Source organism: Halichoerus grypus, chromosome 8 (genome assembly GCF_964656455.1).
Source record: "Halichoerus grypus chromosome 8, mHalGry1.hap1.1, whole genome shotgun sequence".
NCBI classification, from domain to species: Eukaryota; Metazoa; Chordata; class Mammalia; order Carnivora; family Phocidae; genus Halichoerus; species Halichoerus grypus.
Genome location: NC_135719.1, coordinates 139046843 through 139074587, shown reverse-complemented (window position 1 = coordinate 139074587; position 27745 = coordinate 139046843). Strand labels below are relative to the sequence as shown.

The following is a 27745-nucleotide window of genomic DNA, read 5'->3' as shown; positions in this document are numbered from 1 at the left end:
AACATCCGAATAGATCTTTAATAAGTAAGGAGATTGAAGGAGGAGGAGGGGGAGGAATAGTAGTAATAAACTAACCACAATGAAAAGCCCAGACCCGGATGGCTTCCGTAATGATGCTACCAAACATTTTTTTAAGTTTTTTTTTTTTTTTATTTGAGAGAGAGAGAGCGAGATCTTGAGCATGGGAAGGGTAGAGGGAGAAGCAGACGCCCCGCTGAGCAGGGAGCCCGATGCGGGGCTCGATCCCAGGATGCTGGGATCATGACCTGAGCTGAAGGCAGACGCTTAAACAGCTGAGCCACCCAGGCATCCCACTACCAAACATGTAAAGAGGAATTAATACCAGTCTTCATAAATGTGTCCAAAATATAGAAGAGGAAGAAACACTTCCCAACTAATTTTATGAGGCCAGTATTATCTCAATACCAAAACCAGACAAAAATATCAAGATAAAACAAGAAAACTATAGACCAATATCTCTTATGAATAAAAACACAAAAATCCTCAACAACATACTCTCAAACTGAATCTAGCAACAAATTAAAAAGATCATATACCGTGGCCAAGTGGGATTTATCCCAGGAATCCAAGGGCAAGTGAAAATCAATTAATATACCTTATCAGTCACGAATAAGGGACAGAAACCATATTATCATCTTGGTGGACATAGAAGAAGCATTTGACAAAATTAAACACTCCTTCATGATAAAAACACTCCAAAAAGTAGGAATAGTGAACTTCCTGAAAATCAGAAGCCTAAAAATCAAGAGCCTTTTTTTCCCCCTAAAATCAGAAACTGAGGCAAGAATATCCACTTTCACCCCTTTATTCAACATTGTAGGCAAGAAAAGAACATTAAAGACCTTCACACTAGAAAGGAAGAAAAAAACCTGTGTTTACAGATGACATGATAGAAAATCCTAAGGAATTCACTTAAAGGCTATTCAAACAAATGAACGAGTTCATCACAGTTGCAGGAGGTAACTGCATTTGATGTGATCTTGTAAATAGAAAATCCCAAGGAATCCACTAAAAAGCTATTTGAACAAATGAACAAGTTCACAGTTGCAGGAGGCAACTGAGGTCATTTGTATGACCAACATACAAATTCTGTACACCTGCACTGAAAAATCTGAAAATGAATTTTAAAAAACAATCCATTTACATTACAATAAAACACTTAGGAATAAATTTAGCATTAAAGAAGTGTAAACCTGACACTCTGAAAACTACAAAATGTTGTTGAAGGAAGTGAGAGACCTAAATAAATAAAAAGATACCATGTTTATGGGTTGAAAGACATAATATTATTAAGATGGCAATACTCCCCAAACTGATCCACAGATTCAACACAACCTCTCTCAAAATTCTAGCTTATTTCTTTGTAGAAATTGACAAAGTGATCCTAAAATTCATAGGGAGGTCAAGGAACCTTAGAATAGCTATATAACAATTTTGAAAAGGAAGAATTAAGTTTGGTAAGACTCAGCACTTGCCAATTTTAAAATAAACTACAAAGCTACAGTAATCAAAGTGTGGTGCCGGAATAAAGATGGACATATAAGTAATAGAATGGAACTGAGTGTCCAGAAATAAACCCTCACAGTCCATTTACAGTCAGTTGATCTTTCAACGAGGGTGCCAATGAGGAAGGAATAGTCTTTTTAATTCATGGTACTGGGACAACTAGATAGCCAATTTCATATGGACTTGTATGCAATTGGACCCATACCTCACATCATATACAGAATTAATTCAAAATGGATCAAAGATGAAAAGTGAGGGCTAAAACTATAACTTTCTTAGAGGAAGACGGGTAAATCTTTGTGACCTTGGTTTTGGCAATGGTTTCTTAAATATGATATCAAAAGCACAAGCAGCTAAAGAAAAAACAAATAAATTAGGATTTCTGGGAGGATGGAATGGTGAAAATGTTTTAAAATTCAATGTGGTGATAGTTGCATAACTCCGAATATACTAGAAACCATTGATTTTTATGCTTCAGATGGGTGAATTTCATGGTATGTGAATTATATTTTACATAAGAAAATCAAAAGAGGCAAAAAAAACTTACAGACCCTTCACTAAAGAAGATATTAAAATGTCTAATAAGCCATGGAAAGATACTAAATATTATTATTCAGGAAAATGCAAGTTAAAACCATAATGAGACACCACTACACACTGAACAGAAAAACTAAAATTATAATGACTGAGAGTACCAAATGCTTACCTTACAGAAATTCCCACTGACGTCATATCCCAGCCACTGATCTAGAGTACCTGCCCCGTAGGGACACGCCAGGTATACCACTTGGCAGGTTCTGTATCTGCTTTACAGCTGTGAACACCTGACTGCTGGATAGAGTTGGCTGTTGACCTTGTGAAGTATGCAACCACATACCTACGAAGAAAACATGTTTATTGTATGAAAGTCAGGTCTTCACCTTTGGCTCTTGGTCTATTCCAAAAGTAGGAAGTAGGTTACTTGATGTTTTAGGTTTGTTTTTTTTTTTTTTAGATTTTTAGTTTTTTGTCTTCCCAATAAATGAAAAATAAAACACTGTCTGAGTTCCAGGCAACAACAATCCATAGTAGTTACTATTCCCATTGTGTGGACAAAAAAACTGCAGCTGAGAGAGACTTCATTTGCTCAAGGCAGGACACAGTGAAACCATTGTCTAATCCAGGTCTGTGAGTTACTAAGGCCAGGTCCTGTGGACTAAGAGAAGAGTACATGGGATTCTTTTTATGACACACTTGCCTTTGAGTTTCAGGGTGATTTTTTTCAGAGTCTATTTAATATTTATTCCACTGTAAAGAATTTGTGTTTAATTAATAATGTATCTATTGAGTGCTTACTGTATGTGAGTACTTTGTTTGTAGAGGTGAATATATTGATTTGGACTTTAAAAAGCTCAGGGTGTAGCAGAGAAAGCAACTGTGCAAATAAACATTTTCAATACAGCAAGATAATTGCAGTGGTAGAAGTCTTTAATAAGTACAGTGGCTAACAAAAAAGGAAGTGATCAACTCTGCTGGAGTGGTTATTGAAGATGAGAAAATTGCATAGGACATACAAGGATGGGTAGGAGTTTGTCAGTTGGTCAGCTGACCTGTGGGTGTTTATTTCTGTGTCATGACTAACTGTGGAAACCATTTATGCATAAACATCAGCATTAGATTTAAGCAAATAACTACTTAAAGGTAGAAAAAATTCATTGTTAGTTGGCAGGAATGCTGTGTTCCTTTACACCTTTTTAATAATTAGCTTTGTGTTAAGATATAATTAAAACCTCTTAGCAAAATACAGAAGCTGTAGAGGAGGCAATGCTTTTTACTGGTATACGCTTCGTAAAATACATTGCAAAGCAACCAGCTGTTAGAGCTCTTTCATTCTGTTGCATCTGCTTTTTGGAATTTAAAGTTAAACAGACAAGATGAAACAAATTTGCAAGTTTATGAAGATTCTGCTTTGTTCTTTTTTCAAACTGTGCTGAACTTGACAAACGAATATACTCGGGATACATGCTTTTCAAGTTTTTAGGAGGAAAGCTTTAAACTACATCTGTGACTGTTTTCAGGGTCTACACTGTGTGTTAAGGTCGCAGTGGTTAGTTTCTAATGAAACTACTATCAGTTTATCAATAAATGTCTTATTAGAACTAATTATGAACACAATTATGTTATTGCTTTTATTATTATTGAGCTCCCTTATGTATGTCTCAATGTAGCCTGGTTTTTTTTTTTTTTTTAAAGATTTATTTATTTGAGAGAGAGAGTGTGTGCACGAGTGGGGGGAGGAGCAGAGGGAGAGGGAGAGAGAAAATCTCAAGCAGATTCCCCACTGAGCATGGAACCTGACGTGGGGTGGGGCTTGATCCCACAACCCCAAAATCACGACCTAAGCCGAAACCAAGAGTCCGATCAATGCCCAACCAACTGAGCTACCCAGGCGCTCCTCACTGTAGCCTGTTTTGTCTCTCATTTCATTATTCCTCTGGGGATAAGCAGAGTAGCGCAGCGGAAGCGTGCTGGGCCCATTATTCCTCTGGGGATAAATAGGGCAAATTGAGAGGGAAATGGGAATATTTCAGTTTCAGGTGTTTGACTCAGCCACATTATGCCACTTTTTCTTTTGGGCTGCGTGGATCGATAACGGTACCTGCTACCTAATATACATTTTTTGAAAGGGTGCATAGAAAATTCTAGAAAATGGGGAACCTGCTTAGAAATAGCGACTGGCAGCTATTACAAAGGAAAGGCTGGGATTTTTGTTTGTGTTTTGGTTTGTTCTGTTCATTTTTTATCTTAGTTATTGCAGTGGCTGATGTTTTGCTACTTCATAGCAGGTTAAGTATTATACAGTGACAGCAGAGGTTTCTAATACACTGCACTTGGGAGAATGTATTTAAATACATGCAGATGTCATGTAATAGCTTTAATGGCAATAATCTATGCAAATCCATTTGATTGCAGGGTAGGATAGTCATTATCTTAGGCAACTGTATTACTATGTAAATTTAGTAATATGTTCCAGAGGAAACTGTATACTATACACAAAGAATTGTGCAAAAATAGTATATTAAAATCAGTGCCTTCTGGTTAATCCAAAATGATTAAGAGGGAAAACTACCTTAAGTTTATGAATACGAGTCAAAGAAAGAAAAAAATATATTTCATTTTTAGATTATATAAATGGTGGAGAACTTTTTACTCATCTTTCTCAAAGAGAGCGTTTCACAGAGCACGAGGTGCGGATCTATGTTGGAGAGATCGTGCTTGCCCTCGAACATCTCCACAAGGTAAGATGCTCAATCGTTGGGAGTTCTTTTTTTGAAAAATCTGTTAATTGAGGTAATGCTGGAGCTAAAAGAGCTAATGTTTTAAAACGTCACTGTCTTCGTGGAGATTGTAAAAGCACACTTACACACTATTGCCAATTTTCTCAATTCTGTAGTCCCCTTTTTAAAAATCTTTTTTTTTTTTTTGTAGTTCCTGTGATACAGATTAAAAAGGTAGAACCCGAGCAGTTCTTTGGTTTTATTCATGAAAAATCCTAATGCTCATTACAAAGTATCATTAGAATAAAAGCTTTTCATTCTTAAGATAAGCTTTAAAATGAAACCACAAGTCATAATATATATTTCCTTAATTGTGACTCACTCCATTGCAGACTCTGCCTGTGTGTCTGCAGGGTATATTTCCTGATTAGGTCGGAGAATATGAGTTATTTGAAAGAAGTGCCTGCCATGGTATTCAGCTACCCCACTCTCCCACTCTGGTTTGCCTTTGCCTGTGTCCCTGAGGCCCTCCCGTGCTCCCTCTCCCTCCCTCCTCCTCCACAGCCTCCCTATAGCGTGAACTCAGTTGCTAAAAACTTTTAAGTGGAATTCATGTCTGTGATGCTGTTTGAACTCTATTAAAATCAGTTTGAAATTTAAAAAAACATATATTATTTCATATACTGTTAATCTTGATCCAAGAAATTTTGAACAAAGTTTTTTGAACTTAATGAGGAAGCATTATTATAGAAGCAGTCACTGTGTAGACTAGGCGTGTATGTATTTCCTTAGAAATAGAAAGCACTTGAGCAATTTTCATCAAAGTATGTGAGACCACGAGACCAGCGTGACTTGAGTCCCTACATTAGGATGAGACAAGTACATACGAGCCACTGTTCATCATCATGAATTCAGACCTGCACTGGATTAGAGATGAACAGAGATTACAGTGGTGATTATGGGGGCATAGACAAGGGTGGAGAGAGATGAAGGGAAAAGGCAAGGAAGAGGGAGGACATTTTTAAAGGGGCAGGGAGACTGGGATTACAAGATGGAGGCAATGGACAGGAGGGTCTGTGAGAAAAGATGGCGAGAAGATGCAAGCACGGAAGGCAGGGACCAGGAACGGGGGATATCTAGCTAGAGCAGAGCCCAGACTGGGCAGGCAGGGGCTGAGAGTCAGAGTAGGAATCCTAAGAGGAGTGGATGACCAATGCATAAGAACAAGGGGGAAAGGGAAAAGACCCCGGTGGGCATGGGAGGCAGGGCTGCAATGCTTGGAGAGAAAGAACAGAGGAGCAGGAAGGGAGCTGACGCCTCCCTGCGGTGAGGGGACAGACACCCCATTCCTTTGGGTAGAGTTGTCATGTGGTGGCCAGCTTTTGCCTGAGTATCTCTGTGGGATATAAAGTAGTTAGGACATCTTCATACATGAACCAAATTGGGCCCAGGAATGGGCTGAAAATATCTTTGAGTTTTATGCTTAGGGGTACTAGATGTAAGTTTTTATAATATAAAAGTGGTGGTGGAAATCACCATAAATACCAGAGTAAAAACAAAACAAATACAAAATTCCGATGGGTAAGCTAAACTCACTTTTTGTGTGAAAGCTTTCATTCCACTAATTCTCTTTATTAAAGGAAAATCCACGAACAACTGTTATTATTAAAACAGGGTAATCAGAACCACAGAAGTAGAGAACATGATGAATACTGGATATACGTGTAATTGATATGGAGTGAAAGTAATATAGCAAATCAGACCTCAGCTAAGTTTCTCTTAATCTTACTACCCTAAAAAGATAAATACAAAGAGATACAACATAAGAGATATTAAGCCCATAACATTAACCTTGATACAGCTGCTAACATTGAGTTTCCTGGGAAGAGACAAAAATGGAAGTTTACTTGGAAGTGATGAGGTAAAGCAGATAGTAAATGATTTATTTCTAAAATTGCTTCCAAAGAGTTTCTTTGAAAAAAAAAAAAAAAAGGTCATACTGGTTGTTAGATGCTTGTGAGGCTTCAAGTCAAATGTCTGTTCAATAGATTGCAGATACCATCCTTTCTTTCCTGTAGAACACTGAAGTTCTGGAAGGAAAATTGCCTTGCATTTTCCCTTGTGTAATTTGTTGTTTCAATTTGAGGAAGTTATTACAAATCTGCTTTTTCATATACTTAGTGTTGTGGAAAGCAGTGTTTCTAAGTTTAAAAACATTTAATTCAGGCTGACATAACATGAAATGTGCAGTGCACATCTATCAAGAACTTCTTGTGTGATTTGTATAGATTTATTTAGCTGAAGAAATAGCTGGAGTGTTTTACTATAAAACTTACACGCAAAACAAAATGGAAGGATATATAAATATCTAATTGACTTATTTCACTTATTTAGAACTAATGATCAACTAAAATTAACCTATGATCTTCAGCCTCTTTGTTTAGGAGCCCATTACTCAACAAGTCTTTATTAATTATCTATTTGACACTGTACAAGATAGTACTAGACAAATGCATGAAAAGTGAAAAACAGAGTTAGTGTATGGTTATATCGAGACAAGCGGGAAATGCCTAGAAAATACCAGTTATTTTTAGGTAAGTACAGTGTACTCTTAGGTAAGTGAAAGAATAAAAACAAAGATGTGACCAGTGTGGGATCTGGTTAGTCAGGAAGGTCTCTGAATCCATTAGGAAGTGATAGACATGAATTGGCTAAACGTATCAGAAGAAGATCATCTGCAGTGAGGATTAAATACATCCAGAAGATAGAACAGGAAGAACGGAGTTGACAGTAGTCAACGGAGAGACCCCACAGAAGCTGGTCCAGTGGGAATGGATCTTCATTACACAGAGGAGAGGTCCAGGGAGCCCAGCAGATGAACCTGAGATGGACGAATTCACACTGGCCCTAGCCAGTGACTAAGAGCCATTATAGCATCCTGAACAGGAGAATCCTTTTTTGGTTTGTTTTTAAGGTAGATAAAGACTTTCCTAATTCATTTTTTGGAAATTGTTATTTGAAAATGTGTGTTTGTTTGTTTTTACAGTTGGGAATTATATACCGTGACATTAAGCTTGAGAACATTCTACTTGATTCTAATGGCCACGTGGTGCTGACAGATTTTGGTCTGAGTAAGGAGTTTGTGGCTGAAGAAGTGAGTATTACATTTTAATTTGAAGTTAGTAACAACGGAATGTAAACAATGATAAAAAAATGAGTTACAGAATAAGCATTTATCAGGAGAGTACCATATGGATTATGGATTTTTGTGCAGGTTTGCCTAGAGGAACATCTTGACATGAATGACTGTAAAGATTTTTAGCTTAAAATTACCATCTTGTTAGAATTGCAGTAAACCTTTGATGTTTATATCAGCACTCCCCAGTTTAAAACTAAACTGTGCATTTAACTTTCCCTATAAAATATAACTGAAAAATGTAAATAAGCCTTTGGGCCCTTGAGGAGAATTATGCCTTAGTTGGTAACCAATCGAGAATTACAAAACAAAGGACATAGAGTTTACATTGTATTTACAAAGTAGGACATGTCCTGATGTCCCTTTGAATTCACTTGACAAAAATGACAAGGATCTACTAGACCAACTTCTTTAATAACCTTGCTGTTTTTGCTCATACAAACTAAAATGTAATAGATAATGTGCAGATTTTAAATATGGAGGACTTTGCATTTTCAGTATTGATTAGTACTTGTTTACTATTACAGATGCATTTAATGACATTTTAAAATGTACATCTACTATTCTAATTTAAATACTACTTACGTAGCAGTTGTAATAAAAATTATATTTTTATACTACTGGTTATGCAAGATAACGAGGTAAATTTGAATGCTAGCTCATTTTTATCTAAGAAATTATTGGTATAGAATACAGAATTACAGTGAAATTTTTGTAGTGAAGGACTTTGTGGTTGTAAAACACATCATTCTCGAGTTCCACATCAGGTGTGTCTGTTTCTGATTGTTTGCTTTTTGTAATATTGCCAAAGCAGTCCTAGGTGAATTCCATAAGTGCTGAAATTATAGAACTAAAGATCCTAGTTTTTTGGGCGCCTGGGTGGCTCAGTCGTTAAGCGTCTGCCTTTGGCTCAGGTCATGATCCCAGGGTCCTGGGATCGAGCCCCGCATCAGGCTCCCTGCTCCGCGGGAAGCCTGCTTCTCTCTCTCCCACTCCCCCTGCTTGTGTTCCCTCTCTCGCTGTGTCTCTCTCTGTCAAATAAATAAATAAAATCTTTAAAAAAAAAAATAAAGATCCTAGTTTTTTATCGTATCCATATTCGTTCAGTTCACTTACTTAATAAATATTTATTGACCATCTCTACTATGCTTGGTACTAGATAATGCAATGATGAAGAAGGTGGAAATGGTTTCTGCCTTCATGAAGTTGTGGTTATAATTATATTGATTATCTCTGATGGAAAATTCATAGTTATAAAATAGATGAATTTTTGAGGAATTTACTTCAGAGTCTGATTTTTAAAACTTTTTCTCCTTTGTAAAACTTTTCATGGCAACTTCAGTAAAATGTGACAGGTTAAATATGTTTACCGTTGCTTCCTCATTAAACCCCCTACACAAAAGTAAGGGAGTAAAATAGGCATGTACTCAAAAGAGAAGGAAGAAAATAGCAACCAAATTTTGGAAGATGGACAGCAGGAACTCTAGTTGTAACTGAGGTAGCATTCCCGGTCCCAGTTGAATCCTAAGCTAGTAATGTGAGAAACCCCAAAACAAGCTAATTTGCACTTCTGGCTCCCAGACAGGGTCAGGAATTGGGGGCACCAGGTGTCCCTCAAAGTAGGAGCACAGGTGATATGGTTGCAAGTGTGTATAAGAAACAGGGAGCCCCCTCCAATCTGCCGTCTACCTGATTCACGTAGGCAACCATGCTTTCTTTATCTTCAGGGAGGACTGAAAGGGTTAACTAGAAAGACTGGATTCAGGGATGATGGACTGAAGGTGAGGACACAACAAGGGAACTAGTGGTTGAAGTGAAAAATGGCACAGTGAGTCATGGAGCTCCCATGGCCTCTTTCTGCCTCTTCATCCTGAGAACATGGCTTCCTGGACAGGAGTTTAGAGAATTCCTCCCTGAGAAACTGAGAACAGAAACTCTGCGGATGCTGTCAGGTGGTGGTGTTGCCAGGGAACTAGCCCAGCCAGATCTTTCTACAGAGATGTCTGTGACTTGACAAGCCCAGCACATGCCGCAGATCCATATTTGTGATGAAGTCACCCTTCTTTTTCTATTTTGATTTCACTATATTTCAATGCAAATAGTTTCTTGTGTCTGTATTCCAATGTGATTATGGTTTCCTCTGTCATACTGTGCATTCAAAAACACTGTTTTGAGAAGGGGTCTGTGGGCTTCAACAGATGGCCAAAGGATCCTTGGCATGTGAAGCATGCCGGCATAGAGAGATTTGGTGATCGCCTTCTCCTCTCTCCATGGAACCGTCCGTGTATTTGCTCATTCACTCCATCAGTATTTGTTGAGGGCCTTTTCTATACTAGACATTAGGCTAGGTTCTGGTAAGACACCAATGAAAAGAATCACTTAGTGACTTCTGTATTTATGGGTACGTGTGGCTGATCGTTTGGCAGACTTTGGCCCTGGGAAATAGCAAAAATAAACAGAAATCAAACATGGATCAGAGTTGCTGAGTTTTAATACAGAAATACAAATTAATCAGAAATGCCATGTGACTAAGTCAGCTAGGTCCCTCCTCACAAGAGAGACTTGTGTGTTCTGTTAATCATGCCAACAGCTCCTCGGCAAGGGAACAAAGGGAGTTCTTGTCGGATACCATGGGTTTTGAACACTTAGTTGTTTAGGTGCAAAAATGAAATATTGGGTGGGGGCGGGTACCTGGGTGGCTCAGTCGGTTAAGCGTCCAGCTCTTGGTTTGGCTCAGGTCATGATCTCAGGGTCATGAGATCGAGCCCCGTGTTGGGCCCCGCGCTCAACACAGAGTCTGCTTGAGATTCTCGCCTTCTGCCCCTCCCCCTGCTCTCCCTCAAATAAATACATAAATAAAATCTTTTTAAAAAATGAAATATCGGGACTCAATCTGAAGTGGAGAAATAATTTATAGATTTTCTTATTATTCACTGAATACAACCTAGCTGCATTTAATACAGTTGGTGTGTTAAGGTCTGTGTCATTAAGCTTTCCACTTTCATCTCTTCCCCTCAGACCACCAGCTCGTTCTTCCTCTTCCCATAGAGGACATACTGTCACACTAGGCTTCAGGTTTAACTCTCAGGGCTGGGATAGGAACTGCCCCTCTCTGAGAGCCCTACAACAGGATCTAGTGGTTCTTTGCTCCCCTGATGCCACTCAGCACCTATTCAGCAAGTTTCCCTGCCTCGACTCTTTCCACCTTAAAAATATTCCCACCAAACAATTTCTGTTTTGATTAGCTAGCATTCCTTTTTGGTTTCACATGTCACCCTGACTCCTTTATATCGAAATACCATCTTTCTTGGAATGAGTTTCTTTTTTGTCCATCCCTATTCTACCTCGTTGGTTTTCAGTTTAAAGTCTAGTTTAAGGAGTTCCCTTGGTTTCCAGTGTATACAGAAAGATTCTATAACTCCAGCTCCAACTGACCTCTCTCCTCTTCTACCTCTTCCTCTTGGACCCTTTTATCACCATTTAAGCATGCCTAGTCTCTCCTGTTTTAAAATTTTAAAGATGGATGGATGGATGGATGGATGGACGGATGGACTAATAGATAAACAGAATCTATCTCAGAATTCCTTATTCCTTTCCAGCTCTTGTGCTCTTGTTCTCTGTCAGTATTTGTCTACACACTCTCTTTACTTATCCACATGTCACTCCTTAATCTGCTCCAGTTTGGCTTGCACACCTACTGACGGACTGTAAGCCTTCTTGTCAAGATCACTATTGACCTCAGTTTTAGATACTTTTTAGTCCTTTCTTACTTGACTACCTAGTAATGTTGAACTGGATATTGCCTCTCTCCTTGGCTCCTGTGACACCACGCTCCCCTGGCTTTCCTTCTATCTGTCACTGTCTTTTGCAGGCTCTTCCTCTTCTACCCAAGGGTTCCTCACAGTTCAGTTACTAAGTACTCTTCTCTCTTTGTGCTCTCCTCTCTACCTTTATGCTGGTGATTCCTAAAAATATATGGCAACCCTGACCTCTCTTCTGAGCTCCAGATCCAAACATGCTTGTAATGTATTTCCATGTGATGCTCTCATAGACTCCTTGAGCTCAACATTTCCAAAACTGAACTAATCTTCCCCGGCCCAAATATGCTTCTCTTTCAATATATTGCAGTTTTGTGTGTTACAAATTCTGCCCTCATTGGGTCTGGGAAATTTATTTCTATTAATATAGTCACATTATCCTATATTAATATGGACCGTATTAATCTGAAAATAGATCATTTTTATCTATTTTCTAAGAAAAAGGGGAAAATTACTTAAAACCCATGCAGAGTGTCAGGGACTTTCAAACCCTTGAGAGGAATTTAGCAAAAAATATTCTGGAATATTAACTGATATTGCATAAGTGTGATTAATAAATGTTTATATCTATATCTATGTATAAAATACATATACTTTTAAAATAACTGTTTAAGTTTCTGCTCATGGGGTAATATTCATCTCTCTGTGTATTTGTTAATTGAATAATTGAGCAAATATTAATTGAGTACTATATATCAGATATTGTAGTTACACCCTAGAAATATAGTGGTGAACATAACAAATTCCTTGTCCTAATGAGCCTATATTCTAGAGGTATTTGTCAAATATGCATATAATCAATTATTTCTAGATTATAGTTTGCTAAACTGGATTGTATACAGGATAAAATTGGTTTATTTTAGAAACCTTTAAAATCTTTTATATGATAATGAACACTTTCCAAATTTGATACTTTTCATATGTTCTTTTCTCAGTCATAGAATTTGATAAATCCCTTGAGATTCTGAGAATAAAAGAAGACATTTCTAAATATCTGCAGGCTAGTCTATGTCCTTCATAGGATCTCTTGAGTGTACAATTCAAACATTTGTTGAGTTCCTACTGTGAGTCAGACAGTCTGCTGGTTTTGGGTATATGATTCTAACACTGAAGACTTTAAAGACATTTATTTTTGAAGAGTGTCTGTTTTTATCTGTTTATAAACAAATAATGTGAAAATGATACATTAATGTCCTATTAGTTACCCTATACTTACATATGGCATTTACATTCTGTGTTTTCATAATTTCACACTGAACATTTAAAAATATCACAACAGATTATTAATGTGAATCTACAGGTAGCTAAATAAAACTAGTAGAAAAATAATGTCCCAACATTTAAAATAGAAGTAGCTAAACTAATTATAACATACTGCCATGGTAGCTATACTTTAAAGGAAAGGCCTATGGATTAGTGACTCTTTTCTCTTTCCAGAAAATAGAAAAGTACACCTTTGCTTAGTTAAGAGAATGTTGTTCATTAATTTTTGAACATATAAGTGGCCTTTGTGTATAGTGGATAGAACATGTATTGAAGGAAGAGGATCTTTTTCAGGTCTCCCCTCTGTAGCTGTGTGACGTTGGGCAAGCAAGCCCTGGTCATTAGCCCTTCTCAGGCTTAGTTTCTTCATCTGTAAAATAATAGCTGTCATATCTAATTTATAGGATCATCATATCACACAATGAGTTGATGCTCATGAAAGTATATTCTACAGTGTGAAGCAGTAAGTAAATATCAGTTTCTATGTGTAAGACATACTGTTCAAATTTTAGATTACCGTGAACAAAACTAAAATATACAAATGAGAATCTTAAATTACTCTCCCTTTTCTGATTTGTAGGAAAGTTTTAAATTATGCCTTTAGTAAATGCCTAGTTAATAATGTCATTTGCAGTATTCTGCTGCTGTGACATATATATCTCAAGATGCCTAGGTGAGCTTCAGGATCCATAAAGAGCATGTTTGCTTTAGGAATCAGATAACCCTACTCTTTCAGGAAGCTTTTTAGTTACTTCTGTCCCCTTCCTCAATTGATTTGCAGTGATATATGTTGACGATTCTTTTCATGTGCATATCCTCCTAAAGAATGTATTAGGTTGGGACACCTGGGTGGCTCAGTCGGTTAAGCGGCTGCCTTCGGCCCAGGTCATGATCCCAGGGTCCTGGGATCGAGTCCCACATCGGGCTCCTTGCTCAGCAGGGAGCCTGCTGCTCCCCCTGCTTGTGTTCGCTCACGCGCTCTCTCTCTCTGACTAATAAATAATAAAATCTTTTTTAAAAATGTATTAGGTCTCTGTAAATAGTCCTATCAGTCATTCACCCAAATCAGTGACTCTGGGATAATTTTAGGGTAATAGTAATATCTGGGATAATAATATCTGGGATATTTTAGGGTAAACGTTGAGAGGAAGTGTTGGGAAAACAGGAGATCTAGGGGCGCCTGGGGGTGGCTCAGTCGTTAAGCATCTGCCTTCGGCTCAGGTCATGATCCCAGGGTCCTGGGATCGGCCCCGCATCGGGCTCCCCGCTCAGTGGGAAGCCTGCTTCGCCCTCTCCCACTCCCCCTGCTTGTGTTCCCTCTCTCACTGTGTCTCTCTCTGTCAAATAAATAAAATCTTAAAAAAAAAAAAAAACAACCAGGAGATCTAGAAACCAGTCAGAGCATTTTTCCATTGCCCCAATCTTTCTTCTACTTAAACAGTATTACAATATACAGATGCTAGCACATTAGTTTTAGCCATTTGTTTGTAAAGCTCTTCTGCCAGATATTGGAGTGGATCCCTTACATCTGGTCAGGAGGAGGGGAGGGAGACAGACAGGGCTTTGCCCTCAGATGTCTACCTCACAGATTCCTTTATAACTTTTCTTACAGTAGAAATTATTGGCTCCGGTAAGATTTATTGTAATACTCTTTCTAATTTTAAGGCAAGTTCAATGCACAAGCTCAGAGGGTAGGTTTAATGTAAATGATATCACAGAGCAGGCAGGGACAGCTTTTGAGTGGAGATTCTTCTCACAGAAACTTCTATAATATATATTCCATTTGTTCAAATCAGGTTAAATATATGTAATTTTTATTTACTTGTAAATTATATTTAGCAGTCACATTATTCTATATTAATATGGACCATATTAATCTGAAAATAGATCATTTTTATCTATTTTCTAAGAAAAAGGGGAAAATTACTTAAAACCCATGCAGAGTGTCAGGGACTTTCAAACCCTTGAGAGGAATTTAGCAAAAAATATTCTGGAATATTAACTGATATTGCATAAGTGTGATTAATAAATGTTTATACCTTCCAAATTTCTTTTTAAATTTTTATGTTATGAAATATTTAAATATAATAAAATATTAAAAATGATATAACAGAATCTGTGCACCCACTATTCACATATACAATTATAAACATTTTGCATTTTTTCCCACTCATTCAGCAAATATCAATTAAATGTCTTCTGTGATCCAGGCAGTCTTCTATCTGGTATTGAAATCTAGCAATGAACAAAATAGACAAAAATCTTTCCTCTAGACAGGGAGGCAGCCAATAACAAGTAAATAAGTAAAATATATATGAAATATATTAGATATTGGGAAGTTACAAGAAGACAAATACACTAGGAAAAAGGGATAGGGAGTTTTAGGGTGAGAAATCGTTGCACTTTTTTTTTTTAAAGAGGGGGTGGGAGAGGCAGAGGGAGAGAATCTCAAGCAGACTCTGTGTTGAGCGCAGGGCCCAACACAGGGCTCGACCTCACAACCCTGAGATCATGACCTGAGCTGAAATCAAGAGTCAGACACTTAACAGACTGAGCCACCCAGACACCCAAAAAAGTTGCACTTTTAAATGAGGTTCAGGGATGGTCTTGCTGAGAAGGTGACAGTTTATTGAATAGAGACATGAAGGAAGTGAGAGTGTGAGCCATATCAGTATCTTAGGAAAGAGATTTTTGGGCAGAGAGATCAGCTGGTGTGAAAGATCCAAGGTGGGAATATGCCTGGGCTGTTTGTGGACCAATGAGGAATACAGTGTACATGTATAGAGTGAGTGAGGCTCAGAGTAGCAGGAAGTAAGGGCGTGGAGGTGGTACCGATCATGCAGGGCACTGAAGACTCTTGTAAGGACTGTGACTTCTTTTAGTGAAATGGGGGCCATTGGAAAGTTTGGAGTAGAGGAGTGAGATAATCTGACTTATTTTAGAAAAGTAATTTTGTTTGCCAAGCATGAAATTCTTTTGGTGGGACAAGTCTGGAGACATGGAGACCAGTTAGGAAACTGTTGCACTAATCCTAGCAAGAGATGGTAATGCTTTAGACCGTGGAGTGGCAGAGTAAGCTGTAGTAAGTAGTCAGATTTTAGATATATTTTGACATTAGGGGTAATGAAATTTCTTGATGGGTTGGACGTGGGATGTGAGAGAGCAAGAGGAATCAGGGGATCCCTAAGGTTGTCGGCCAGAGTGGCCGAAAAGATGAAGTTGCTATCAACTAACATGGCGTGGGTTCTGATGGAAAGATTTCGGGTAGGTAGAAGAGTGCATTTGAGCAGCTTGAATTTGAGATGACTATTAGACTTACAGAGATGTCTAGTGGGCAGTAGGAGATTTGAGTCTGGAGTTTGCGGGAGAAGTCTCATGTAGAGATATAAATATGGAATTTGCCAGTATATAAGTAATATTTAAAATCATGAAAATGGAGGAGAGGGGCGCCTGGGTGGCTCAGTCAGTTAAGCGTCTACCTCCAGCTCAGGTCATGATCCTGGGGTCCTGGGATTGAGCCCCTGCATCGGGCTCCCTGCTCAGTGGGGAGTCTGCTTCTCCCTCTCAATCTCCCTCCCTGCTCTCTCTCTCTCAAATAAATAAAATATTTTTAAAAATTGGAGGAGAATATCAACAGAGTAAGTACAGATAGGAAAGAAAAAGGGACAAAGCTCTGAACCCCAGGCTACTCTGACACTGAGAGTAAAAAGAGGAGGAGGCGCCAGCAAAGGAGACTGGGAAAAAGGGACTGGGAAACTGGAAGAAAATAGGCAAGTGTGTTGTCTTGGGAGCCAAGTGAAGAAATGTTTCTAGGATGAACGCGATCAACTATGTCAAATACTGTTTAGGACAAATTAGGACAAATAAGGTGAGAACTGGAGATTGAGCATTGGCTCAATCTAAATCTCAGGAGAGAGAGAACGGGAATAGACATATTGTCCTCCACAACCTAAGGCTCTTGGGGTTTTCTGTAAAAAGGAATAGTGACATCGTGTGGGGAGGACAGCAGAGGATGGAGTGGGGTCAAGAGAGGTCTTTTTATTTTAAGGTGGGAGAAATGGCAGATATCATATGCTGGTTGACACATTCCTGGAAAGGAAGTGGAGGTCGATAGAATGATAGAACGGAGAGGATTGCTGGAACACTGACCTTGGGAGGGATAAACTCAGTGCATAAGTGGGGAAGCTGCCCTCAGCCAGTGGCCTGGTCAGTTCATCCTTAGGGAGAGAGAAGGGTGAGTTACTGGGCCCAGATGCACATGGCTGTCAAGAAGTGGTAATGGGAGCTTATGGAATGTCTTTTCTGATTGCTTCTATGTTCTCACTGAAAGTGAGGAAGGAAAAGGAGACATTGGAGTTTGAGGAGAGAGGAGAAGATATAAAATAAGTAGCCACATCTGTGGGAGAGTGAATGGATTAGGAAATGAGTGTGTTTGCTGGACAGCATTGAAGGCCTACTTGAGGCTCATGGTCATGGATTTAAAGTGAAACTGGTCAGCCTGATTCTATGTTTTGCTCCAACCACATTTAGCTTAACAAGCGCAGGCAAAGAGTAGATGGTGTGTTGAATTTAATCTTGTTTTAGTACCCCTACTTCATATGTATATATCCATAAACTATATACACTGTTAGCTTATGTTCCTAAAATGTATATAAATGGCATATCATATTGCAAAGTATTTTATTTGACTTATTTTTGAAATTTATCTAAGTTGATAAATATGAATCTGTTTCATTAATTTAGCTTCTGTATAATATTCTTTTAAATGAATTATCTAGTTTACTTCTCCATTCTCCTCCTGAGATACATTTAGGTCTCTGTGTTTTCTTAGTGTTGCAATTTTTTTCTGATATTATTGGTTTTCTGCAGTTCTTTAAATATTCTAGGTACCCATAATTTGTAATTATATACTTTATTTCTTTTCCAAGTCTTTCACTTGTCTTTAATGGTATTTTTGCCATCATCAGATTTGACATTTTAATAAAATCAAATTTACTAATCTTTTCATATTTACATTAGATTTTTAAAATTTTAATTGTGGTAAAATACACATAAAAATTATCATCTAAACTATTTTTAAGTGTACATCAATAGTATTAACTATATTCACAGTATTGTACAACAGGTCTCTAGAAATGTTTTATCTTGAAAAACTCAACTCTATACCCATTGAACAACAACTCCCCAGTTTTCCCTCCTCCTAGCTCCTGGCAACCACCATTCTATTTTGTTTCTGTGAGTTTGACTACTTTAGATACCTAACATAAGTAGAATCATACAGTATTTATCTTTTTGACTGGCTTACTTCAGTTAACATAATGTCCTCAAGGTTTATTAATGTTGTAGCACGTGATGGGATTGCCTTCTTTTTTAAGGCTAAGTAATATTATAATATATGTATATATCATACTTTGTTTATCCATTCATCCACTAATGGACATTTGGGTTGCTTCCCCATATTGGCTATTGAGAATAATGCTGCCATTGAACATAGGTATACAAATATCTCTTTGAGATAATGCTTTCAAGTTCTTTTGGATATATATCCAGAAGTAGAATTGCTGGATCATATGATTATATTATTTATTTTCCCCCATGATAATTTTATTTTTAATTTTTTTTGAGGAACATCCGTATTGTGTCCCATAGAGGCTGCACCATTTTACATTCCCACCAACAATGTGCAAGCATTCCAGTGTCTCCACATCCTCATCTATACTTAATATTTCTGCCTTTTTGATAGCAGCCCTCATAATGAGTGTGAGGTGATACCTCATTATAGCTTTTATTTGCATTTCTCTCATGATTAGTGATGTTGCACATCTTTTCATGTGCTTGTTGGTCTCTTGTTTATCATCTTTGGAAGAATGTCTGTTTAAATTCTTTGCGTAGTTTTTAATCAGGTTATTTGTTTTTTTCTTGTTGAGTTGTAGTTCTTAATATATTCTGGATATTAACCACTTATCAGATATGCGATTTGTTAATTTTCTCTCCTGTTCTGTAGGTTGTCTTTTCACTTTGTTTCCTTTGATGCAAGGAAGTTTTTAATTTTGATATTGTCTCATTTGTCAGCTTTTAAGCTGGTGTTGGTGGTATAGTGGTGAGCATAGCTGCCTTCCATTTGTCAGCTTTTGTTGCTTGTGCTTTTGGTATCATATCCAAGAAATAATTGCTAAATCCAGTGTCATGAAACTTTCCCTCTGCTTTTTCTTCTAGGAACCTTATAGTTTTAGGTCTTACATTTAGGTCTTTAGTCCATTTTGAGTTAACTTTTGTATTGGTATAAAGTAAGGGTCCGACTTCATTCTTTTGCGTGCGGCTGTCCACATTTTTCCCAGCATCACCTGTTAAGGAGACCATCCTTTGCTCATCATGCAGTCTTGACACCCTTGTTGAAGACCATTTGACTGAATGCACTGTAAGGTTTATTTCTGGGCTCTCTATTTTTTTCCATTGCTCTGTATGCCTGTCTTAATTCCACTACCAAGATGTATTGTTTACTGTAGCTTTGTAATATATTTTGAAATCAGGAAGTGTGACATTGCCAACTTTGTTCTTCTTTCCCAAGATTGTTTGGCTATTCAGGGTCCCTAGAGATTTCGTATCAATTTTAATATATTTTTTTATTTTTGCAAAAAAATGCCATTGGGATTTTGAAAGGAATTACATTGACTCTCTAGATTACTCTGGGTACTATGGACATTTTCAAATATTATGTCTTCTAATCAACAAGCAGGTGATATCTTTCCTTTTATTTCTCTCTTCCTTAATTCCTTTCACAATATTTTATCATGTTCATTGTCAGCTCTTTTGACTTCTTGGTTAAATTAATTCCTAAGCATTTTATTATTCTTGATCCTACTTTAAATGGGATCTTTTCCCCTTAATTTTTTTTGGATTGTTCATTGTTAGTGTAAAGAAATATAACTGATTTTTGTATGTTGATCTTGTATCCTGTAACTTTGCTGTATGTGCTTATTCTAACAGTTTTTTGTGTGGACTCTTTAGGGTTTTCTTCATATAAGATTATATAATCTACAAGCAGAGATAATTTTATTTCCTTCTTTCAGATTTGGATATCTTTTTTTTTTTTTTTTTTGGCCTAACTGCTCTGGCTAGGACTTCTAGTGCTATATTGAATAGAAGTGGTAAGAGCAGCCTTACCTTGTTCCTGATTTTAGAGGAAAAGCTTTCAGTTTTCGACCATTGAGTGTCATGTTTACTGTAGGCTTTTCATATATGGCCTTTACTATACGGAGGTATTTTCTTTCTATTCCTTCTTTGTTGTTGAGTGTTTTTATCATGAAAGGGCGTTGAAGTTCGTCAAATGCTTTTTCTGCATCAGTTGAAGTGATCATGTCGTTTTTGTTCTTCATTCTGTTAATATGGTGTTTTACACTGATGATTGACTTTCAAGTCTTGAACCATCCTTGCATTCCAGGAATAAGCCTCACTCAGTCATGTCACATAAACCTTTCAATGTGCTGTTGAATTTGGTTTGCTAGTATTTAATTGGGATTTTTGTATCAGTCTTCATCAGAAATATAAGGCTGTAGGTTTCTTGCAGTATCTCTTGCTGACTTTGGTATCAGAGTAATGCTGGCCTTATCCAATGAGTTTGGAAGTGTTCTCTTCAGTTTTTTGGAAAATTGAGGAGGATTGGTCTTACTACTTCTTTAAATGTTTTTTTAGAATTTTCCTGTAAGCCATTTGGTCCTGAGCTTTTCTGGGAGGAGGTTTTTGATTGTTGATTCAGTCTCCTTACTGATTATGTGTCTGTTCAAATTTCCTATTTCTTCGTGATTCAGTCTTGATATATTGTATGTTTCTAGGAGTTTATCCATTCTAGATTATCCAGTTTTTGGTGTATAATTGTTCATAGTAGCTTCTTATAATGTCTTCTCTTTCATTTCTGATTTTATTTATTTGAATCTTCTCTCTCTTTTTTTTAATCTAGCTAAGATTTTGTCAGTCTTGTTGATATTTTCAAAAAACCAACTCTTATTTTGTTAAATTTTTTTCTGCTCTAGGTTTCATTTATTTCTGGTCTACTTATTTCTTTCCTGCTGCTAACTTTTGGTTTAGTTTGTTCTTTTTCCAATTCCTTGAGGTATAAAATTGGGTTGTCAATTTCCTTGAATTTTTTAAAACAAAATCTCTTTTTATCTCAATGCAGTAAGATATTTGCTTTTCTTTTAAAAATTGGCACAATAAAATTTTTAATTACTAGGAATTAATTTTTTTTAAAGATTTTATTTATTTATTTGACAGAGAGAGACACAGCGAGAGAGGGAACACAAGCAAGGGGAGTGGGAGAGGGAGAAGCAGGCTTCCTGCGGAGCAGGGAGCCCGATGCGGGGCTCGATCCCAGGACCCTGGGACCATGACCTGAGCTGAAGGCAGACACTTAACGACTGAGCCATCCAGGCACCCCGGAATTAATTTTTGTATATAAAACAAAGTGGGGATCTTATTTTATCTCTTTTTATAGATTAACCCAGTTGACTAAACTATCATCGAATAGTCAGTTAATCTTTTCCCTACTGATTTGAAAGGTAACTTCTGTCATATGCCAAATTCTTGTACATGCCTTGGAGTCTATTTCTATTGCTATTTCTCTTCATTCAATTCCATTTGTCTGGGTGTCTCTCTCTAAGTCAAAATAAAAAATCTTAAAGGCTATGAATTGGTAGTAAGTCTTGAATCTGGAGAGGTGAGATCTTTCTCCTCTTCACTTTTATCCTACCATTCTCTCCACCTTTCGTCTGACTCTTCACTGTATTCTCTGTTCTTGATCTTTCGTTCCTCCATGTGAATTAATGGAATTGAATTTATAAATTAATCTGGAAATATCTGTGATCTTTGGATACTGAATCTTCCTATCAACTAATTAGCATAAATGAATATTCATGCTTTCCCATTTATTTAGTTATCTTTTATTTCCTTCAATAAGTAATGTTTTATACTTATATTATTAGATTCATTTCCATTAACTTTATAATTTTTATTCCTGTCTACAAAAATTAGAATATTTATGGTTTTTTGGGCAACACATAAGAATGTTGCTGATCTTGTAGATAGCAATGTTGCTGAATTCATATTGCACTACAGATTCACTTGGATTTTTTATGTAAATGACTATATTAAGAGAAAAAATCAGAACCACCTTGTCACTAATGATGGCTTTATATCTTTGTGATTCTCATTATTTTTACTTTGTATGTGTTTGTGGGTAGATGGTTTGGTTTGGCTTTATTCTGTCTACTTTTATTTGTGTGTACTCTTGCTTTTTACTTTAAGGCTACATGTCTTGGGTTTTACAATTTAGTATGGTATTTACTCTAGGTTTTTGATAGATGAATTATATTCTTAGTTTCTAGTTGTTTACTGATATAAATTATATTGGTTTTTCTCTTTGGTCACCTAGTGTTGTGGGTTATATTAATAGAATTTGTTGTTGAATGTTAAACCATCTTTCAATTCTTGGAACAAACTTTACTTTCTGTGTTGTTGTTGTTGTTTTATACTTTGATGGATTTTGTTTGCTGATATTTTATTTAGGACTTTATTGTCAAGTTGACCTGTAATTTTCTTTTCTAATATTACATTTGTCTGATTTTGGTTTCGAACTTATACTAACATCATGAAATGAATTTAGAATCATGTATGTAGATAGAAATCCTATTCCTCTGAATATTTCCTCTTAATGCACCTCTATAACTATCAGGGTGTATATTTTTTTCCCACCTCCTAGGTGAGTGTGAGTAGCTTTTCAAATACTTATTTAATTCTTTAAAAATATTTATAATAATATTTAGGTTTTCAGTTTCTTCTTGAGTCAATTTTGGTAAGTTATGTTTTTATAGAAAATGTTGATATTTTTTCTTTTTAAGTTCTTTGGCATCACGTTCATAGAATTCACTTATTTTTGAATAATGTGAGTGTAGTAATATTTCCTTTTAAATTATTAATATTATTGATCTGTAACTTTCCTCTCTTTCTCTTTGTCAGTGTGCTAGAAATTTGCCTATTAGTCTTTTCCAAGAAACAGCTTTTGTCAAGCTTCTCATTTTTTCCGTTTCTTTGCTCATGTTCCTTTATCACTTTGTTTCTTTTACTTTTTGAGTTTTTCTTTCATATGCTTTTTCTAAACTTTTGAGTTGGACCTCCAGCTCACTAACACTTAATCTTTTCATTTTTAATAAAACTGAATTTTAAGAACAGCTTTAGCTATATCTCACAAGTTCTGATATATGGCATGTTTACTGTTATTCTAATAGTCTAATATTCATAGTGTTTTTTCTTTGGGCCATGAATTATTTAGAAATGGGTTTTTAGGTTTTCAAATATATAGGATTTTTTGGTTATCTGTTTGTAAATGAGTTCTAATTTTATTGCTTTCTGTTTGGAGAACAAACTATATATGATCTTATTTCTGTGGAATTTGAGATTTGCCTTGTAACCTAGTACATGGTTAATTTCTGTTAATATGACATGTATGCCTGAAAAGAATGTGTATTCTCTGCTATAAAAGTTTTTTGTATTCTCATAACATCATGCAAATCTTCTATAGCTTCACTAATTATTTTCCTGCTTGATTGGTCAGTTATAAAAGAGATATGTTGAAATGCCCATTACGGTTGTGGATTTGTCCATTTCTTCTTGAAGAGCTCTCCATTTTTGCTTTATATAGTTTAAGGCTTTTCAAAAATTATTGAGGGTATTCAGGTTTGGAATAGTATTATTTCCCTAGTGAAGTGTTCCTTTTATTATTATGTGATAACTCTACTGAATTTTAATAATCCTTTTTGCCTTAAAGTTTATTTTCCTGCTATTAATAAAAATACTCCAGCTTTCTATTGGTTAGTGCTGGTCTGTTATATCTTCTTTTTCCATCTCTTTACTTTCAATATTTCTTTGTCATTATGTTTTAGGTGTGCCTTTTGTAAATAACATATAGTTGGATTTTGTTTTTGATCCAGAGAGTTTCTATCTTTTAACTGGTGAGTTAAATCTGTATATTATGATTACTGATATATTTTTACTTATTTCTCTTATCTTGCTATGTGTTTCTCTTTATCACAATTTCTCTTTGCTTTTCTCTCTCCTTTCCTATTTAGATTATTAGGATTTCTTTATTTCATTTCTCCATAATGGTCTAGAAGTTATATATACTCTATTTCTATTCTTTTAGTGGTCATTACCTTGAAATTTTTAACTTATATACTGACTTAACAATTCTGTCTGTAATTGTCATGACCACTACAAGAACATGGAATGTTTTAACTTCAATTATCCATCTCATTTTCTGTGTTATTGTTACTTATTATTTGGTCCCACGTTGTGTTATATTCCCCAAATTAATCATTATTCTATAATTTTCATTTTATAAATTCAATACTTGTTCAGGATTTTCTCACATTTACCGGGTTTCTCTGTTCACTATTGCTTCTTACAACTTAGCTTTTTCTCGTGAGTTCAGTTTATTTCTGAAGTGCCTCCTTTAAATGTCTTTTTAACAACGCTTAATGAATAGTAAACTCCCTTTGTCTTAAAATGCCTTTATTTTGGATTGCATATTCATTGTTAATTTAGCTATCATAGATATATCTGGTTATGGAGTGGTTTATCTTTTTATTTTAAAATAAAACATATGCAAAAACAAAAAATAAATGTATAGATTAGGGGTTATTATAAGGCAAACACTTATAACCATCACTCACGTTAAGAAATAAGAATTTGCCACTCATGGGTATATTTTTATTTAGTTTGCTTGGGACTTTTGCAGTATTTTCTCAAATATATCTTCTAGTTTGCAGATTCTCTCTTTAGTTGTGTCTACTCTGTTTAATCAGCCTGTTTTTTATTACTGTATTTTTTTCATTTATATAGTTCTATTTGCTTTTTCTTATCTTTCTAATCTTTTCTGTATTGATATGTTGTTTTATGGATATTGTCCTTCCTTTATGTCTTTCATCTTTTACAACATATTAATCTTTTATAGATTGTTGTTCTAGTATTTTAAGTAATCCTTCTGTTTGGTTTGAGGAGTCCAGTTCACATATTTAGAAATTTTGAGACTCAAGGGCTTTCTGTATGTGAACCCTGATCCAGCTAGGTTGTGGAAATTTCTCTGGTTCTGTCATGTGTTCCAGAGTAGCACCATGTTGACCAGATTTTCTCACTTCCCCATACCATGGAGGACAAGAGTAAATTCAGGCCCTAAATCTACAAGAGGCACAAGCCTCAGGATTTGATTTCACAAGGGCAATATTTATGTGTTTGTTTTCTAAGCTAAGGCCCTCCCTTTGTGCGGCTACAGCATAGGTCATATGCCTACCTCGCTGGTTTTCTGCACCCTCTTCATGGCTGGCATCTAGGGATTCCCCTTTCTTTCTTGTGAACTCAGTCATAGATGATTAGCAGTACAATATTTACTTCTTTTAAAAAATCAAACATTTCTAGATACTTGTGAGGAGATTTGTCAAAATTAGGATGGGAAAAAACACAAGAGGGAGAAAAAACTTCTCATTGGTAAATTTATATTTAACTTAGAAATTTATCATAAACAAATAAGATCAGAATAAAACATTAGCAAATGAAAGCTAGGGATGATTTAACCTAGTATTTATTGAGAAATGCCTAAGAGTTTGGATTCTCCCTTAGAAGGAAACCAGTTTTTTGTCCAGTGCTATCTGATCTTTTTCTCTAAGGAACAGTGAAACCTCCTTGATCAGCTGATCCCTTAAGCACAAGAATACTCTGTATTATCTGCCAGGATGGTACACACACACTGCTTTTACCATTTTTACATTCAAGTAAGTTCTCATTCACAATCTTTTAACTCTGTGCTAGCTTTAATCAGTAATGTTGCTTATAAAATAGTGTGGACTTAAATGCTACATAGGTTGATTGCCTTTTCTCCTTGAGAAGAATATTACCATAAAAATACTTTGAACAAATAATAAACAACAGAATTTAGCTATGTTATCCTAGCCTTTTTATATCATAGTTCATAAAATATTACCTAGAAATATTTCCTGCCCCCACTACTGACCTTCCCCTGTCATACCTCATCAGTTTATTTTCTTGGTAGAATTATTTGAAAGGCATTCAGTGTACACTCCCGATAACATGCATCTTCCTAGGCAGATAAACACAAATTGAAAAGTAAATTAGGGATATGTTTACAAATAAAAGATACAACTCTTAGGAAGTCAAGGCTGATACACCATAAGTTAAAACCCAGAGGGAGCAACACTTCCACTGAGAAAGAGGAAGCAGATACAGAATTGCAGGAGGCTAAAATGGCAATGTTTTAAAATAACAGAGAAACTTAAGAAATGCTTTGTTCACTATTATTTCTCAGTAACTGGAATTTCCCAACACTTAGGCTTTAATTTTTCTGTCTCCTGGAATTTCAATCAGATAGATAATTATTATATTAATGTAGATACTACCTACTCCCTTCCACCACCACCACCCCCAAAAAATACATAAAACAAGCACAAAACAGAGAACCTAAAGTGAATTAAAAAGGAGCTCAAAAATCACACAGAGAAGGTAGACGATACCTCTTTGGGCACTTAATGTGGTTCTGAGCTTCCCCTCCGTTGAGACAATCCAGAACTGAGCCGCCATAGTTCTCATTATCAGAGAAAGGAAGACATGGGAAGTGGTGGTGACTGTCAAACCTTTGTGGCACTTAATAAGATCTATGTGTTTCATATCCTCTTTACACTAAGCTTATGAATATCTAGTGTTTTGAAGAAGAGAGTGCATATTTTCTTGCTCCTCAGCTTGTTAAGTTTAATCATTGTCTCATACTTAGAAGGAAATGTGTCTGATTTCAAAATGGTTTGACATGGAGCTGCCTGTAAATGGAAGTGAACGTTTATATTTGCTAAAAAGACTAGTTTTCTAAATAAATAAAAACTAGAGAAGCAATCAGTCAAAACTCATTATCTTTTTTTTTTTTTTTTAAGATTTTATTTATTTATTTGACAGAGAGAGAGAGAGCGAGAGCAGGAACACAAGCAGGGGGAGTGGGAGAGGGAGAAGCAGGCTTCCCGCCGAGCAGGGAGCCTGATGCGGGGCTCGATTCCAGGACCCCGGGATCATGACCTGAGCCGAAGGCAGATGCTTAACCAACTGAGCCACCCAGGCGCCCCAAAACTCATTATCTTTTTACTCCTAAACCAGTTTGGAGAATTATTTTTTTTTTCAGCGTATCTAAACTTGATTTAGGATATAATGTTTTAAAGGTATCTTTTAAGATGAGATCAAATAATAAACACTCTGACTTAGTAATTTTCATGTTTCTTTATGCCAGCTACACAGTGATTTTGGCTTATCCAAAAAAAGGCTATTGCATAATAAATAGTATATTAACTAAGAACACTGGTTTTATGAAGTTTGGGGTTTTTTTAAAAAGTAATTTTGTACTATTTCTTTTTTAATAATTCGGTAAACAGATGAATGCTTCCTAACACATTTTTCCTAAGCATGTCTAACAAAGTTAAAAATTATTCGTTAACTTTTTATGCAGAAATTAAATGGAATCAATTTTATTTAGCTTTAATTTTTCTAGTAGTTTAATACAAAATTAGCATTTGGTACTGAAATGATTAAGCAGAGAGATAATATTTGATATATGGTTTTTATTAGCTAGTCAATAACATTAT

General features: G+C 36.1%; 1 protein-coding gene and 1 long non-coding RNA gene across 7 annotated transcripts in view; one reads left to right on the top strand and one right to left on the bottom strand.

Annotated features, from left to right (window-relative positions):
• Positions 1 to 27745, top strand: part of RPS6KA5 (ribosomal protein S6 kinase A5) — a 176305-nt gene that overhangs the window by 97712 nt on the left and 50848 nt on the right. For all 6 annotated transcript variants that reach the window (XM_078054103.1, XM_078054102.1, XM_078054107.1 and 3 more), the window contains 2 exons: positions 4690 to 4805; positions 7831 to 7938. In XM_078054103.1, the coding sequence (XP_077910229.1) occupies positions 4690 to 4805; positions 7831 to 7938 (224 nt within the window). The remainder of the gene's footprint in view (positions 1 to 4689; positions 4806 to 7830; positions 7939 to 27745) is intronic.
• Positions 9981 to 26709, bottom strand: LOC144378879 (uncharacterized). Its single transcript, XR_013440813.1, has 3 exons — positions 26636 to 26709; positions 26134 to 26205; positions 9981 to 10415 (listed from the first exon to the last, which is right to left on the bottom strand). It is a non-coding gene; the product is annotated as an uncharacterized LOC144378879 (long non-coding RNA).